Here is an 18,505-nt window from a genome sequence, read left to right on the forward strand (position 1 = left end):
CTGAGCTGAAGTTGGATGCTTAACCAACTGAGCCACTCAGGCACCCCAGTCATAAGTGGTTTTTAAAAATTTTTTTTTTCAACGTTTTTATTTATTTTTGGGACAGAGAGAGACAGAGCATGAACGGGGGAGGGGCAGAGAGAGAGGGAGACACAGAATCAGAAACAGGCTCCAGGCTCTGAGCCATCAGCCCAGAGCCTGACGCGGGGCTCGAACTCCCGGACCGCGAGATCGTGACCTGGCTGAAGTCGTACGCTTAACTGACTGCGCCACCCAGGCGCCCCAATAGGTGGTTTTAAACGAAAGTTCGATAAATAGCCTAATGATGATTAAAGTATGTGTCTCAGAAAAAGCAAGGTGAGAAGAGGATGAAAGACAAACCAATAAAATATAAATGATGTACCAGGAAACTGTGTCCTAGAGGCCTTACTAAGAAAGTATTTACCGGGGCGCCTGGGTGGCACAGTCGGTTAAACGTCTGACTTTAGCCAGGTCGCGATCTCGTGGTCTGTGAGTTTGAGCCCCGCGTCAGGCTCTGGGCTGATGGCTCAGAGCCTGGAGCCTGTTTCTGATTCTGTGTCTCCCTCTCTCTCTGCCCCTCCCCCGTTCATGCTCTGTCTCTCTATGTCCCAAAAATAAATAAACAATGAAAAAAAAAATTAAAAAAAAAAGAAAGTATTTACCATAAATTTTTTTGAATTGTGACAAATACAAAGAATAGAACAATTAAAAAGGAATAAAAACATGCTGCTCAAAGACTAGGTATTTCTTATATTAATTTTGTATATTCAGATACTTAATAATAGAATCTACATATTAATAGGCAAAATTGTCTCCCCCTTTTATCTACTGTTACCTTGAGAAAGAAAACAGGAAGGAAACGGGAATGAGGTGGGGAAACAGATCAAAAAGGACCCAAAAAATCCTTCCCAGGAGCAAAAGCAAAGCACTACCCCTGTTCCACTAAAATAAGTATTCCTGCAAATAATATATACAAACAAAAATCTTGACAATGAAAGCAAATTTTCTCTTATAATTTATAGAAATTTATTCCTAAAATTTCACAAATAACTACATATAATAACAAAGGAACTTATAAGAATGCATATTTACCAAGTAAGCCATTCATAAAGAATTCATAGATAACACCATAAAAATATCTTTATTAAAACAAATTGATGATGAGAAATTGTGAGATTTATGACACATGCGAAACTATAATCATATTACTGGGAAGTACCATGAGATTCTTTTTCACGATATATCGAAAGATAGCTTTGTTGAAGATTTCTAAATTCTATAACTTGTAATTATATACATTTTAAAGTTTATTTATTTATTTTGAGAGACAGAGTGCAAGTGGGGGACAGGTAGAGAGAGGCAAAGAGGAAGAATCCCAAGCAGTCTTTGCGTCAACATTGCAAAAGAGTCCGATGCAGGGCTGGAATTCATGAACTGTGAGATCATAACCTGAGCCAAAGTCGGATGCTTAATCAACTGAGCCACCAAGGTGCACCTGTAACTATACTTTTTAATTATAATAAGCTATAGTAGAAATCTGACCATAACAGAGATGTAGTTCTTAAGAGGAGGAGCTGCAGTGGACAGAAGAAAAGGTGGATCCCTATACTCACTCCAAAATAAAATTCATTGAAAAAAAAAATAAAACCATGAAAGTATTAGAAGAAAAGACAGAGAGATGGTTTTATAATCCTGAGGTAGAAAAGTACTTTTTAAGAATGTCTGGGGTTCAGAAAACTAGAAATTAAGAAATGATGTCAATTACATGTAAATTAAATACCTTAGTAGGTCAAAACTCATGATAAACAAAACTTGGACAAACTGGTACGAAGTATTTTCTGAATGAGCAAGCTTTGTACATCATTACACATATATTAGAGTGCATAAAGAGTATACAGACACATTCAAAAGATTAATAAACAGATACTGCAATAGAAATGTGAGCAAGTGTAAGAACAGGAAAATCACAAATAAAAATTGTCAACAAACACAAAAAGATGTCCAACTCCACTAAATAAACAGAGCCATATTTAAAAACTGCTTAGACTGGCAAAGACTACAAAGAATAATTAATATTCTGCAGATTTAATAAACACTCTTATACTGTTCATGGGAGTATGAACCGGTACTAATTTCCTGGGAAGTAAATCTACAGTTTTCAGCAAAACGTAATACATAATATCCAGTAAATCTATTTTTAAAAATGTTTTATTTTTTGAGAGAGCACAAGCAGGGGAGGGGCAAAGAGAGAGGGGAACAGAGGATCTAAAGCAGGCTTTGTGCTGACAGGATGACAGCAGTGAGCCTCGTGTGGGGCTTGAACTCGTGAACCACAAGATCATAACCTGAGCTGAAGTCAGATGCTCAACTGACAGTCACCCAGGTGCCCCTCCAGTAAATCCATTTTTATCCATTCATTATTCTGATATACTTGCATAAATAATATATACACAAGGATTTTTAGTACCATAATCCAAGACAGCTGGAAGCCAGAAACCTAACTATCAATATGAGACTGGTTAAGATTTCAAGATCTACTACAAAGCTACAGTAATCAAAACAGTATGTTACTGGCACATAAAGAGACACACAAGCTTCCAGTTATAGAATGAATATGTCAAGGGAGTAAAAGGCACAGCAGGCGGAATACAGTAGATGATGATATTGTAACAGCGTTACATGGTGACAGATGGTAGCTACACTTGTGGAGAGCATAGAATACTATAGAGAAGAGCTGGATCACTATGTTGTACACCTGAAACTAATGTAACATTGTGTGTCACCTATAGGCAAATTAAAATATTTGAGAGAGCAGAAGCAGGGGAGTGACAGAGGGAGAGGGAGAGAGAGAGAATCTTAAGCAGGCTCCATGCCCAGTATAGAGCCTGACATGGGACTCAAGCTCACAATGGTGAGATCATGACCTCAGCTGAAATCAACAGTAAGATGCTTAACTGACTGAGCCCCCCAGGCATCTCTCAAATAAAAAAAAAATTTAAAAATGAGACTGGGTAGGGCTGCCTGCAGGGTACAGTCAGTTAAGCCTCTGACTCTTGATTTCGGCTCAGGTCATGATGCCATGGGTTTGAGCCCCACATCGGGCTCTGCGCTGACTGCATGGAGCCTGCTTTCGATCCTCTCCCCCCCTCTCTGCCCCTCCCCTGCTTGAACTCTCTCTCAAAATAAGTTAACTTGAAAAAATGGGACTGGTTAAATACGGCATATCAAGAATTATAAAAGTACTGTATGTATGTACTATACAAATACACTAGAAAAATAATGTTATGGAGCTGTTACAAAGATTAAGACAGGGGTGTCTAGGTGACTCAGTCAATTAAGTGTCTGACTCCTCATTTCGGCGCATGTCATGATCTCACGGATTTTTTGGTTCAAGCCCTGTGCTGGGCTCTACACCATGAGTGAACTAACAGTGTGGACCCTGCTTGGGATGTTCCCTCTCCTCTCTCTCTGCCCTTCCCCTGCTCACACACAGTCTCTCTCTCTCTCAAAATAAATAGACTTAAAAAAAAAAGATTAAGACAAATTAATACAAACCAACATGGGAAAAGAAACAAATCAGTTTAATAACCTGCATTTCATAAATGTATGGTAAATGCATATTAACATATACATAATATTAATTAATAAAGTACTTAATGGGAATGCCAGGTATAGTTTTTCTGATGCCTTCTACACATTAACTAATTTAATCTTCATAACATTCCCATTTTATTGATAAGGAAGTAAAGAATTATTTGCGCAAGATCACAATTTATAAGCAGTATAACCTTAATCACTAGGTTACATTATTCGCTTAAACTGGATGAAGGCCCTTTAAATTTATTCCCGTTTTTAGCAGTCTCACCAAACAACACATGAAAAAAGGAGAAAAAGCCCAACATCTTCATAATATAAGAAACTGTAAGAAAATGAAATTACAATCACAAAGCAAACTACCAAATAGTTATTAGCACCATGTATTCTGTGATGATGGATACCTATGCTATCCAGTACAGTAGCCAATAGCCACATGTAGTTACTGAGCACTTGAAATGTGGGCAAGTACATGAACAAGGGGTGGTGTGAATGAGGAATTAAAATTTTTATTAATTTTAACTAATTTAGGTTTAAATAGCCACATGTGACTAAAGGCTATTGTACTGGATAGCAAAGATCTAGACTACTCTGGAGGGAGAGGAGTACACTGATAGCCAACACATGTGGCCTTGACTTTGGGCATAATACAGGTGTTCCTCAAGCTTTATCATCCTGAAAGGCATCATTGTTTATTGCTTTTTTTCCTTTTTTTCAATTGAGGTATAATTGATGTACAGTATTATATTAATTAGTTTCTGATGTGCAACATAGTGATTCAATATTGAATACACTGCAAACTGAGCATCACAGTAAGTCTAGTTACTATCCATCATTCTTTGATTAAAGTAATTAGCTATAAGATTATGGATGGGTGAGAGTAGAAAGTAAGGAAAGATCCTTATTTTATTGCCTCCATTTTAAGCCATCTGGCTGAGGGATAATGTGAATAGAATGACTAGGCAGAAGCTCATCAAGAAAACAGAAAATTGAGCAAACTTCAAATCAGCTAGGTCTAACAGACATTTACAGAACATTCTACCCAACAAAAACAAAACTTCCCCTCTTCTCAGGTATACATGGAACATTCTTCAGGACAGACCACATGAGAGGGTCAATAAATTTAAAAGGATAAAGATAATACAAATTATATTCTCCAATTACAATGGAATAAAATTAGAAATCAGTAGCAGAAAAAATTTGGGGGAAATTCACATGTACACATAAGTGAAATAAAACACTTTCTAAAAAACCAATGGATTAAATAAGAAATCAAAGGGAAATTAGAAAATACTTTGAGATGAATGAGAATGAAGACACAACATACCAAAACTTATGGGATGCAGTTAAAACAGTACTTTCAGGGGTGCCTGGATGGCTCAGCTGGTTAAGCCTCCAACTTCGGTTCAGGGCTTGTGAGTTTGAGCCTCACATAGGGCTCTGTGCTGACAGCTCAGAGCCTGGAGCCTGCTTCAGATTCTGTGTCTCCCTCTCTCTCTGCCCCTCCCCTGTTCATGCTCTGTCTCTCTATGTCTCAAAAAGAAAAAAAAAAACAACCAGGGATATTTATAGCTGTAAATATGTACATTATCAAAGAAGCAAGATCAATACCCTAACCTTCCACCTTAAGACACAAGAAAGAGAAGAGTAAACTAAACCTAAAGCAAAAAGGAGGGAAATAATAAAAGAGAGAACAGAAATACAGAAAAAATAATAATGAAACCAAAAAAGTTGGTTCTTTGAAAAAGATAACAAAACTGACAAAACTTTAGCCAAGCTGACCAAGAAAATAAAGAAGGAAAACTGAAATTAGTAGAACAATAAGTTAAAGAGAGGATACTATTACTGGCTTTACAAAAATAAAAAGGACTATAAAGAAATACTAGGAACGACAGGATGCTAATAAATTAGGTAAGTTAGATGAAATGGACAAATTCCTACAAAGACACAAACCACTAAAACTGATGCAAGAAGAAACAGAAAATCTGAATGACAGTAAGTGAAGAAACTGACTTAGTGATAAAAAACTACCCCCCCCCCCAAAAGCCTGAATGGCTTTAATAGTCAAGTCTATCAAATGTATAAAGACGTATTAATGTCAATTCTTCACAAACTCTTTCCAAAAAATGGAAGAAAAGGAAACCCTTTCGAACTTATTCTATGAGACCAGTATTACTCTGATACCAAAACATCACAAGAATGCTACAGATTAATGTATCTTATAAATATAGACACGAAAATCTTCAAAAATTTAGTAAACTGATTCCACCAACATATAATAGGAATCACATACCATGACCAAATGGAATTTACCTCAAAAATGCAAAGTTCACTTAATATCTGAAAATCAATTAGTGTGACACAGCACAGTAACACAGTGAAGACTAAAAATCATGTGATCATCTTGATAGATGCAGCAAAAGGATCTGACAAAATTACTACCCTTTCATGATAAAAACATTCAACAAACTAAGAATAGAAAGGAATGTCCTCATGATAAAAGACATCAAAAAACTCCATAGCTAACATCATACTTACTGGTGAGGGATGAATACGTTCCCCTAAGTTTACAAACAAGGTAAGAATGTCCACTCCTACCATTTCTATTAAACATTCAACTGGAGGTCCTAGTCAGGGCTATTAGGCAACAAAAAGAAATAAAAGACACCCAGACTGGGAAGGAAGAAGTAAAACTAACTCTATTTGTAAATGACTTGATCTTTTATATAGAAAATCCTAAAGAAATCACTGAAAAACTATTAGAACTAATAATGAGATCAGCAAGATCATTTACAAGATCAATACACAAAAATAACACTATTGCTATATACTTCAAAGAGGAACATAAAAAGTGAAATTGAGCAAACTCTACTTACAAAGGTATCCAAAAATACAATACTTGAAATAAATTTAACAAAAGAAGCATAAAACTTACACCCTGAAAACATTTACTTCCTCCACCAGGGTAGCTATAAACAAAAAGTAAGATAATAACATAGGAAGTGGAAAATCCTAGCACTCGTACACATACTGGTGTAAATGTCACTGGTGCAGCCACTTCGGAAAACAGTTTGGCAATTCTTCAAGTGATAACAGTGTTATCATATGAGCCAGCAATTCCACTCCCAACTATATACCCCAAGAGAAATGAGAACACAGGTCTGTACCAAAATTTGTCCAAGAACATTCATAGCAAGATTATTCATAATTGCTAAAAGATGGAAACAACCCAAATGTCCTCAACTGATATAGTTTCTATTTAATGTAATATTATGCCATAAAAAGGAATGAAGTATTAATACATGCAAGAACCTTAAGAACAGTTAAATGAAAGTCACTACTCATGAAAGGCCACTTTGCTTCACATATTTATGAATTCCCTTATATGAAATGCCCAGAACTGGCAAATACAGTTGACCCTTGAACAATATGGGTTTGAACTACATGGGTTCACTCATAAATGGAATTTTTTTCATGTAATATATTGGAAAATTTTTTGCAGATTTGCCACAACTTAAAAAATCTCACAGATGAACCACATAGCCTAGAAATGCCAATAAAAATTAAGAAAAAGTTAGATATTACTGTAAGAATACAGTATATAGAATATATAACATACAATGTACACATTAATCAATGTTTATGTTCTGGGTAAGGCTTCCAGTGAACACTAGGCTATTAGTAGTGAAGTTTTCAGGGAGTTACAAGTTAAACATAGATTGCGACTGCGTGGGCGTTGGCACCTCTAACCTCTGTGTTGTTCAAGGGTCAGTCGTACTAAGAGACAGAAGGCAGATTAGCGACTGCTTAGGGGCAGGCCTGAGGGGAAAGGGATATGATGGCTTTTCAAGAGTATAGTTTCTTTTTGAAACGATGATGATAACATATCGCACTCACTGAGCTGGCAGAAACAGACATTTTTTAAAAAAGTGTATGTGTTGGCAAAGATATAGAGTAATTATGTAACCTGATGCAACCACTTTTGAAAACTAGTTGATATTATCTTTGGATTAAGTTGTACATTTCTGATGTAGACATTATATTACTCTATACCAAAACTCTTGCCCATATGCACTGAGACACTTACATAAATGTTTAAAACAGCAATGTCTGGAATATGAAGAAAACTGGCAAGTATCCAAACATCCCCAGAGGAATAGTGTGTAGTCAAAAAACAGAATAATGTGTGTGTGTGAATGCATGTACATGAAGAAACTCAGGTATACATATCAGCATAGAAGAATCATACAAATGGGATGCCTGGGTGGCTCAGTCGGTTAAGCATCTGGCTTTGACTCAGGTCATGATCTCACGGTTCATGGGTTAGAGCCCTACAGTGGGCCCTGTGCTGACCAGCTCAGAGTGTGGAGGCTGCATCAGATTCTGTGTCTCACTCTCTGTCCCTCCCCTGCTTGTGCTCTATCTAGTCACTCTCTCTAAAAATAAATAAATAAACTTCAAAAAAAAAAGAAGAATCACACAAAGATAATACTGAGCAAAAGGAGTCACAAAAACATCTGTAATATAATTCCAGATACATAAAATTAAAAAGTTAAAGCATAACTATTTTGCTTACAGATTGATAACGTATTAGAAAATAATATTCAGAAGTTCTACTACCAGCACACATGCTACGGAAGCATAATAATGTCTGTATCTTACCAGCCCTCTTAGGAAATCCTGTTGAAAGGAACCTCAAAGATGTAATAAGGTGTCCACTATCTACTTTTTGGCCAATAAATTTTACAGTTACTGTTGCATATGGAAGACAATGCCTAGGTTTATCTACTGGCTTCGAAAGAACATTGTATTCATAGAAGTATACCTGAAAAACAAAGGAAAAAAACATTTTAAACTAATTAGTGTTAGCAGAATTGAATAAGCTCATATTTTAAAAAGCTATGTAACTAACCTCATGTTACCCACTTCTTCTCCCCACATTCTTTAACTCTAGTTTTTTTGAAGGTATAAATTTTTTCTCCCAACCACACATATTTTCTTTGGTATGTTATTAGTGTGGGCAGCAGCATAAACAGTCTGTTTTTATTTTTTCTTCTTTTTTAAAGAAAATTTTAAAATGTTTTATTTATTTTTGAGACAGACAGAAACAGAGCGTGAGCGGGGGAGGGGCAGAGTGTGAGGGGAGAGAGGGAGACACAGAATCTGAAGCAGGCTTCGGGCTATGAACTGTCAGCACAGAGCCCAATGAGGAGCTTGAACCCATAAATGGTGAGATCATGACCTGAGCTGAAGTCGGACGTTTACCCAACTGAACCACCCAGGTGCCCCAGAAACTATTTGTTTTTTAAAAAAGATTTTTTTCCATTAAAAGTTCAACGTTTTAGGGGTGCCTGGGCTCAGTCGGTTAAGCCTTCAACTTCAGCTCAGGTCATGATCTCACGGTTTGTGAGTTCGAGCCCTGCATCTGGCTCTCTGCTGTCAGTGTCGAATCCCCGTCAGATCTTCTGTCCCCTTCTCTCTGCCACCTCCCCTGCTCATATTCACTCTCTCAAAAAGAAAAAAAACAAAATTAAAAAAAGTTCAATGTTTTGCATATGCTGTTAACCCCTAAGTTTTATTTGGAAGAGAAAGTTAATTAGGAAAATAATAATTGCTTGATACATTTTACATGTGGGAGCATATACATACTTCTAGAAAATTTATCTTCATTTAGTCATATAGATGATGATATGCAATGTTTACCACATATAATTTAATATTCTACAGAAGAGGAAAGGTCTACTAAGTATCTCAGCAATTTATGATGGAAAATTACTGTTTCACATGTAATGATGAACATATAAGCCTTTTCTCCTGTTGTGATTTCAAAATAGCTTGTTATAAAAAAGTTGGCATGTTTTGCAAGTTAGGAATTAATCTATGGAACAACTAAATAAAAGAAAGCAGCCACTGTATTTTGAACAAGGTTAAATGCAAATTTGGAAACTTCTTTACTATATTCCCAAATCACAAATATTAAAGAGCTTTCATTATTTATTTAATGTCTTATTATATTGAATAAAATAAGGGATTTTCATTTAATATTTCAAGAAGCTGTTTTAAATTGTGTATCATATAGTGTGAAGCATGTCACTTTCAAGTAGTCACATGAACCCAAAAGTTAACATACTGCTGAATTGTAGGCTTGTAACTCAATGGCATCTTTCAGAGAAGGTATACTTCTTGACATGTGGCAATCAAAGTTAGGAGAAGGATCCAAAGAAACTTTGTTTTTATCCAATGAAGGCCGAATTTTCTTCACTTTTCCAAAGAGAACCTAAAAAAAAGGCAAAAAGCAGGTCATAAAAATATATTAGAACATTTTAAACTCGCATACAGAACATAAATTAAAGCTGTCTTTTTTAAGGGAAGAAATACAAATGGATAATCCATATCCCAGATGAATAAGATGACTTACTGTATTCGTATCAATTCCCCTTCTAAATTAAACTTAGGACTATAATACCTGTAAGTAAAATTTTAGAAAACCTATTTGTAGAAATGAATTTTAGTCTAAAAACTTATTTGGAATACTAACAAACAACAGCCCAGAAAATTTCAAAAAAATGTTTTTAGAAGAAAGTTTTGGGTCCGAGATAACAGAATTATGGAACAGGGCAGGCGACTTGCACTTCAAAGGTATTAAATATATTTAAATTTTTTTTTAATATTTACCTATTTTTGACAGAGTGAGAAAGAAAGCATGAGCGGGGGAGGCACAGAGAGAGAGGGAGACAGAGGATCCAAAGCGGGCTCTCTGCTGACATGGGGCTCAAACCCACGAAATGTGCGATCATGACCTGAGTCAAAGTTGGACGCTTAACCCACTGAGCCACCCATGTAACTCAGTATTAAGTATTTTTTTTAAAGGATGGTATTACCACAAAAAAAGGCAGTGGGTAAAAAGAACAAAATAAAAAGCCCCAGGTAAGTCCAAGCATCTATAAAAATACAGTATAATGTTAAAAGTACCATTTGAAATAAGTGAAATGAAAACATGTAATAAATAAGTATAAAACAATTGAAAGAATTAAATTACCTTAATGTATGCACCAAAATAAATGCCAAACCGGTTAAATATTTAAATAATGCAAACACTGTAGAAAGTCAGTATTTATCTAATCTCAAAGTGAGAATTGTTTTCTAAGCATATGTGCCATGAATCCATAAACCTAAAACATAAAACTGTAAAATATTACAAAACATTTGTACATCAAAAACAAATGAGTATACTAAAAGACAACCTACTGAGTGGGGGAAAATATTTGCATGTAACATACCCGATAAAGGATTAGTATCCAAAATATATAAAGAACTTCTAAAACAACCCCCAAAAAACAAACAATCCAGTTAAAAAATGGGCAGATGTGAATAGACATTCCAAAGAAGACATACACATGGCCAACAGACACATCAAAAGATGCTCATCATCACTCATCATCAGTGAAATGAAAATCAAAACTACAAGATATTAACTCACAAGTCAGAATGGCTAAAATCAAAAACACAAACAACAACAGGTGTTGGCAAGGATGCAGTAAAAGGAGAACTCTCTTAAACTGTTGGTGGGAATGCAAATGGGTACAGCCACTCTTGAAAGCAGTATGGAGGTTCCTCAGAAAGTTAAAAATAGAACTACCCTATAATCCAGCAATTTCATTATTAGGTATTTACCCAAAGAATTAAAAAAAGACTGATTCAAAGGGATATATGCATCCTGATGTATAGAGGCATTATCTACAATAGCCAAATCATGGAAAGAGCTCAAATGTGCATCGACTAACGAATGAATAAAGAAGAGGAGGTGTACACACACACACACACACACACACACACACACACACACACACACACAGGAATATTACTCAGCCATAAAAAAGAATGATATCTTGCTATTTGCAATGATATGGATAGAGCTAGAGAGTATTTTACTAAGTGAAATAAGTCAAAGAAAGACAAATAGTATATGATTTCACTCATATGTAGAATTTAAGAAAACAAAAATGACCATGGTGGGGGGAAGACAAGAAACAGACTCTTTTTTTAAAAAAATGTTTAGTTTTATTTACTTATTTATTTTGAGAGAGAGAGACAGAGAGAGTGAACAGGGGAGGAGCAGAGAGAGAGGGAGAGAGACAATCCCAAGCAGGCTCTGTGCTGTCAGCTTGGAGCCCGGTGTGGGGCTCAATTCCATGAACTATGAAGATCATGACCTGAGCCGAAACCAAGAGTCAGACACTTAAATTGACTGAGCCAGCCAGGTGCCCCCAGACTCCTACCTATAGAGAACAAACTGATGGTTACCAGAGTGGAGGTGGGTGGGAGGATGGGTTAAATAGGTGGTGGGGATTAAGGAGCATGAGCATTAAGGAGTGCTCATGTGGTGAGCACTGGCTGTTGCATGGAAGTTGTTGAATCACTAAATGGTACACCTGAAACTAACATTACACTGTATGTTAACTAAATGGAATTTAAATAAGAACTTTTAAAAAATGGGCAGAAGCCACGAACAGACTTTTCTCCAAAGAAGACATACAGGTGGCTAACAGACAGATGAAAAGATGCTCAACGTCACTCATAACCAGGGCAATACAAATCAAAACCACAAGGAGATATCACCTCACAACTGTCAGAATGGTTAAAATAAAAAACTCAAGAAACAACAAGTGCTGGTGCGGATGTGAAGCAAAAGGAATCCTCGTGCACTGTTGGTGGGAATACAAACTGATGAAGCCATTCTGGAAAACAGTATAGAGGTTCCTCAAAAAATTAAAAATAGACCTACCCTATGATCCAGCCATCACACTACTGGGCATTTACCCAAAAAATATGAAAACACTAATTCAAAGGGATATATGCACCCTTATTTTATAGCAGTATTATTTATAACAGCCAAACTATGAAGCAGCCCAAGTGTCCATTGAAAGATGAATGGATAAAGAAGATGTGGTATATATACATATACAATGGAATAGTATCAGCCATTAAAAAGCATGAAATCTTGCCATTTGCCACAACACGGATTAATCTAGACAGTATAATGCTAAATGAAATAAGCCAGTCAAAGAAAGATACCAAAGAACTTCACTCACATGTGGAATTTAAGAAACAAAACAAATGAACAAAGGGAAAAAAGAGACAGGCATTTGGCTGGCTCAGTTGGTAGAACATGCATCTCTTGACCTCAGGGTCATGAGTTCAAGCCCCATATTGGGTGTGGAGTCTAGTTAAAAAAAAGAGAGAGGAAGGCAAACCAAAAAACAGACTCTGGGGGTGCCTGAGCGACTCAGTCAGTTAAGTGTCTGACTTCGGCTCATTTCCTAATCTCCTGGTCTGTGGGTTTGAGCCCCACATCAGGCTCTGTGCTGACAGCTCAGAGCCTAGAGCTTGCTTTAGATTCTGTGTCTCCCTCTCTCTCTGCCCCTCTCCCACTCATGCTCTGTCTCTCTCTCAAAAACAAATAAACATAAAAAAAAAATTAAAAAAAAAAAAAACACCCAGACTCTGAACTATAGAGAATAGATGGTTACAAGAGGGGAGGTGGGGGAGGGGGGTTGGTGAAATAGGTGAAAGGGATTAAGAGTACACTTACCTTGATGAGAACTGAATAATATATGAAACTTATGAATGACTATATTGTACAGCTTAAACTAATATAACACTGTATGTTAACTATACTGGAATTAAAATTAAAAAATTAAAAATAAAATATCACTGTTTACTAACAAATCTTAAGGATTCTTAATTAATTAATTAATTAATTTTATATAAAGAGAGCACACAAGTGGGGGAGAGCAACGGTGGGGGGAGAGGGAGGGAGGGAGGGAGAGAGAAAGAGAGAGAGAGAGAGAGAGAGAGAGAGAGAGACAGAGAGAGAGAAATCCCAAACAGTCTCCACGCTCAGCATGGAGCCCAACATGGGGCTTGATCCCATGACCCTGGGATCATGACCTGAGCTGAAATCAAGAGTTGGATGCTCAACTGACTGGGCCACCCAGGTGCCCTGGGAAATATATTTTAATAATAATTTATAGATAGCATATGTCATAGTAAATTTTATAGATCAATTTGGCTAGGGTATAGTGTCTGGATGTTTGATTGAACATTAGTCTAGATGCTGCTATGAAGGTATCTTGTTGAGATGATAAAAAAAATCCCAGATGAAAAATCAGTTCACTTTAAGTACATTACCCTGGATAATGTGGGTGAGCCTCATTTAATTGGCTAAAGGCCTTAAGAGTAAAAAGGGAAGTGTCTCAGAGAAGAAACTTTTCATCAAGACTTCAGCATAGAAATCTTGCCTTATGGATTTCATACTTGCCAGCCCCAGAAATTATGTGAATCAATTCCTTTATGTATAAAACATACACAATATAAGACTAAGATGTAGCATATACACAATATATTAATTTGGATCAGGGAAGATATTGGCATTGAGTAGGATATACAAAGAAACATTTATGTGGTCATGTATGGAAAACAAAACAAGTATAAAATTAAAAAAACGAATACAATTAACTGATAAAAGGTGGATGAACATATAATTCATATGACAAAAAGTACACATTTTATTTGAAGTCAGGAATTCAAGGGGTGCCTGGGTGGCCCAGTCAGTTAAGTGTCCAACTCTTGATTTTGGCTCAGGTCATCATCTCATAGTCATGGGAATGAGCCCTGTGTTGAGCTCTGTACTTAGCGTGGAGCCTACTTGCCAATCTCTTTCTCTGCCCCACTTCTGCTCTCTCTCTCTCTCAAAATAAACAAACATTTAAATTCAGCAATTCTATTATTGTTATTTTTAAATATAATAATACATTCATTCATAATTTAAAAAACTAAATGTAATGTGGTATCTTGCATTTGGGTACTAGAAGAGAAGAAAAACAATAGAAAAACTGGCAAAAGGTAGTCTGTAGCCTAGTTAACGGTACTGTACCAATGTTAGTCTCTGTTAGTCTTTTTATTTTATTATCTTTAACTTTTACTTTTTTACTGAAATATAACTGACAAATATTAGTTTCTTAGTTTTGACAAATGTGTCATAGTGATGTGAAATGCTAACAATAGGGGGATGCTGAGTGAACTGTATACAGGAACTTTCTGTATTTTCTTTGTAACTTTTCTGTACATTTAAATTTATTACAAATTGGAAAAGTTTATTTTTTAAAAAAGAAAACATTTGGGGCGCCTGGGTAGCGCAGTCGGTTAAGCGTCTGACTTCAGCCAGGTCACGATCTCGCGGTCCGTGAGTTCGAGCCCCACGTCAGGCTCTGGGCTGATGGCTCGGAGCCTGGAGCCTGCTTCCGATTCTGTGTCTCCCTCTCTCTCTGCCCCTCCCCCGTTCATGCTCTGTCTCTCTCTGTCCCAAAAATAAATAAAAAACGTTGAAAAAAAAATTAAAAAAAATAATAAAATAAAATAAAAAAGAAAACATTAAGTGATAAAATATTGTCCAGAGAAAAGCCTAGCGCACACAATATGCTTTAATGAATTGATAATGTCTACAAATCAAATAGAAAAAAAAGAAAACACCAAAATGGCAAAGGATATAGCCAACTCACTAAATATTATTAATGAATATATGCAGAATGTTTAAACTCAGCAGTGACTGCAAAAATAACTGAATCATCAATGAGAAACTATCACATATAAGACTGGCAAAGATTTTTTTAAAAAAGTATACTATATATAACAGATGTTCTGACACACTGTGGATAGAAATGTCAATCAGTACAACCTTTCTCAGGATAACTGGGCATTACATATCAAAAGCTTTTACAGCTCCTAATCTTACTCCTAGGTAGGAATTAACCAATTAATTCACAGCAAATAATCACAGGCATAAAAATATACCTACAAGGATGATCAAAGTAGTATGTAAAACACAAAAACAAAACAAAAAAAGAAACAAGTAACTTATATCTCCAAATTTTAAAATTTGTTGTGCAAACAATGGTAGGGCTATATAGTAGAATACTGGGTAGTTACTCAAAAGGTTATTAGAGAAAAATACTATTTAATGCAATTAAAAATGTTTACCTTATAATCAGTGAAAAAAGTGATATAGTATGTAAAGAATACATTTTAATTACAATTATACATGCATATTTGTACATATAAACAGAAGACTAGGTATAGATATACAAAAAAATTAACTGGTTATTAATGAGTTCTTTGGAGCTTCTTAGTATGCGCCAGATTTTCTAAAATCAGGATGTATTGTTTTAATATAAAAATAAATTATGCTTTATTAATTTGATAATATTCGAGGCCTAAGCACATAAGGAATTATTCCAAAGGAAGCATTGGTTTTATGTGTACACACATCCTATATTACAAATCTGAGGATCCTGACTACCTACTCTGATTTTAGTAGTCCTGGCAAAGCTAAATTTAACCATAAAAGTCTATCTTAACCAATTTGTTGATGCTTAAGATTTGGAAAGACTTATTTTTTTCAATTTTGAGTAATTTTAGACTTTCAGAAAAGTTGCTAGTTTTGAAACTAGTTCAGAGGTCCTATATATACGTGTATCCAGTTTTTCTAAATGTTAAACCTTAGATAAACATGGCAAAACTAAACACTGCTATGTTGTAATCTGCAATTAATGTACACTGTGTCAACTATACTTCAATTAAAAAATAAAACAAAAAGAAATTAACATTGTGTAATGCTATTAACTAAAAGAGTAGGAGTTTAGTGGGGCACCTGGGTGGCTCAGCTGGTTAAGTGTTTGGCTCAGGTCATGATCTCACAGTTTGTGAGTCTGAGCCTCACATCGGGCTCTGTGCTGACAGTGTAGAGCCTGCTTAGGATTCTCTCTCTGTCCCTCTCTCTCTGCCCCTTCTGTGCTCTCTCTCTCTCTCTCTCTCTCTCAAAAATAAATAAATAAAAACCTAAAAAAAAAATTAACAGTAGTAGTTTAGTAACTTTAGCTTAAGTCAGAATTCTGTAACCAATGTTTTGTGAAAAAAACACTTAAAGCACTGTGGTATTAATTATGGTCTAAACAAGAGGAAGAAAGAGAAAAGCGTCATTTAAGACAGAGAAAAAAATAAAGACAAAGATGATACAGGCTGAATTTGCTTACTTGGGAGTTTTGTTTCATGCTGCATACCCAACTAAAGTCAGAAATAGGGGAAAATTTCAAATGACGATGATGACAGTAATATACGTATGATTTATTTTATATAATGCAACTTAAGAACACTAATAATTCAGACTGAAAGGAGAATATGTTTGGGTCAATTTAAAGCAACTAAATATAACATTTAGTATTTGTTTTATGCTACCTACCTTAAAAATTATAATACTTTCTACAGTAATGCTTTTACTGTGAGCATAATTCAAAGCAATGTCAACATGTCTAAATACATAAATTCCAAGAAGAGGATTTCCTAATATCTTGAATGTAGATGCTCTGGTACTTATCCCATTTTGATATATTTCAGCCACATCATTCTGAGTAAGTGCTAAAAAGCAGAAATGTTCTTCAAGTTCTCTGCCATGTCTTCCACTCTCACGCATCTCTGACCTAAAGCAAAACAAACTGTGTGTAAGTTAAGTGAGAATATTGACAGAATTTTCAAGGAGAAAATAAACATTTCGACTTACTGCAGTTAGAAAGCAAGAGAATCACTGATAACATTCAGAAGCACCACTATTCTGGGGCGCCTGGGTGGCTCAGTCGACTGAGTGTCCGACTTCGGCTCAGGTCATGATCTCACGGTCTATGGGTTCGAGCCCTGCGTTGGGCTCTGTGCTGACAGCTCGGAGCCTGGAGCCTGCTTTGGATTCTGTGTCTCCCTCTCTCTCTGCCCCTCCCCTGCTGGCACTCTGTCTGTCTCTCAAAAATATACATTTAAAAAAAGAATTTAAGAAGCACCACTATTCTATTGTAACAAGTTAGGCTGAAAATCATCTAAGGAAAGAATTCATGAAGTAGATAACTACTCATCCAGGATTATGGACTACATTCCGTATAGCCCAGTGATAATAAGGGCTAACATTTCTTGAATGCTGCTAATATGCCCAATATGTTAAGACTTAACTTTTACATGCATTTTCGTAATTTTTTTCTGAACCCTTGAGAAATTGACTATTGTTATTTTTAATTGCTGTTGTTATGCCCATTTTTTCCCTAGTCTCCCTAGCCCCTGTTATACTCATTTTAAAAATGAGGAATATGAAGTTCAGAGAATTAAACTTGCCAAAGCAGCAAGGTGACAGAGTTGTAATTATATATGGGAACTCTTGTCTGTTAAGTTCCAGAGCTCAAAGTCTCACCTATTTGTGCTATGGACGAAAGAACATACATTTTTCTTTTTTTATAATGATTCTTTAGCATGCATTTCCTAAATACATATAGAGACACATGTATGGTACATTATTAGGGACATTCTCTATTTCTCAGGGATTCAGATAACAGCTGGAAAAAATAATCTAGGATTTGATTATAGTGTACTCCTATCACAGAAGTAAGAAAATTATGAATCCTACTCAAAACTGATTGTAATCTTAAGTACATACATTTTTTTTATAATTTTTTAATTTTTAAATTCATTTTTGAGAGAGAGAGAGAGAGAGAGAGAGAGAGAGAGAGACACAGAGTGTGAGCTGGGGAGGGGCAAAGAGAGAGGGAGACACAGAATCGGAAGCAGGCTCCAGGCTCTGAGCTGTCAGCACAGAGCCAGGCGTGGGGCTTAAACTTATGAACCACGAGATCATGACCGGAGCCAAAGTCAGGCGCCTAACCCACTGAGCCACCCAGGTGCCCCTGAAGTATATACATTCTTGCAATTTTGACTGTACTCTGCAACAAGAACTACTTAAACATAGAAAACTTGTATCTCCCAATTGGCAGATTAGAAAGGGAATTTTATATGGCTT

General features: G+C 35.9%; 1 protein-coding gene across 14 annotated transcripts in view; it reads right to left on the reverse strand.

Annotated features, from left to right (window-relative positions):
* Nucleotides 1-18,505, reverse strand: part of TEX15 (testis expressed 15, meiosis and synapsis associated) — a 101,313-nt gene that overhangs the window by 18,716 nt on the left and 64,092 nt on the right. For all 14 annotated transcript variants that reach the window (XM_019828368.3, XM_045055332.1, XM_045055330.1 and 11 more), the window contains 3 exons: nucleotides 16,913-17,150; nucleotides 9,746-9,892; nucleotides 8,278-8,440 (listed from right to left, as the gene is read on the reverse strand). In XM_019828368.3, the coding sequence (XP_019683927.2) occupies nucleotides 8,278-8,440; nucleotides 9,746-9,892; nucleotides 16,913-17,150 (548 nt within the window). The remainder of the gene's footprint in view (nucleotides 1-8,277; nucleotides 8,441-9,745; nucleotides 9,893-16,912; nucleotides 17,151-18,505) is intronic.

This window comes from Felis catus, chromosome B1, assembly GCF_018350175.1.
Source record: "Felis catus isolate Fca126 chromosome B1, F.catus_Fca126_mat1.0, whole genome shotgun sequence".
In the NCBI taxonomy this organism is placed as follows: domain Eukaryota; kingdom Metazoa; phylum Chordata; class Mammalia; order Carnivora; family Felidae; genus Felis; species Felis catus.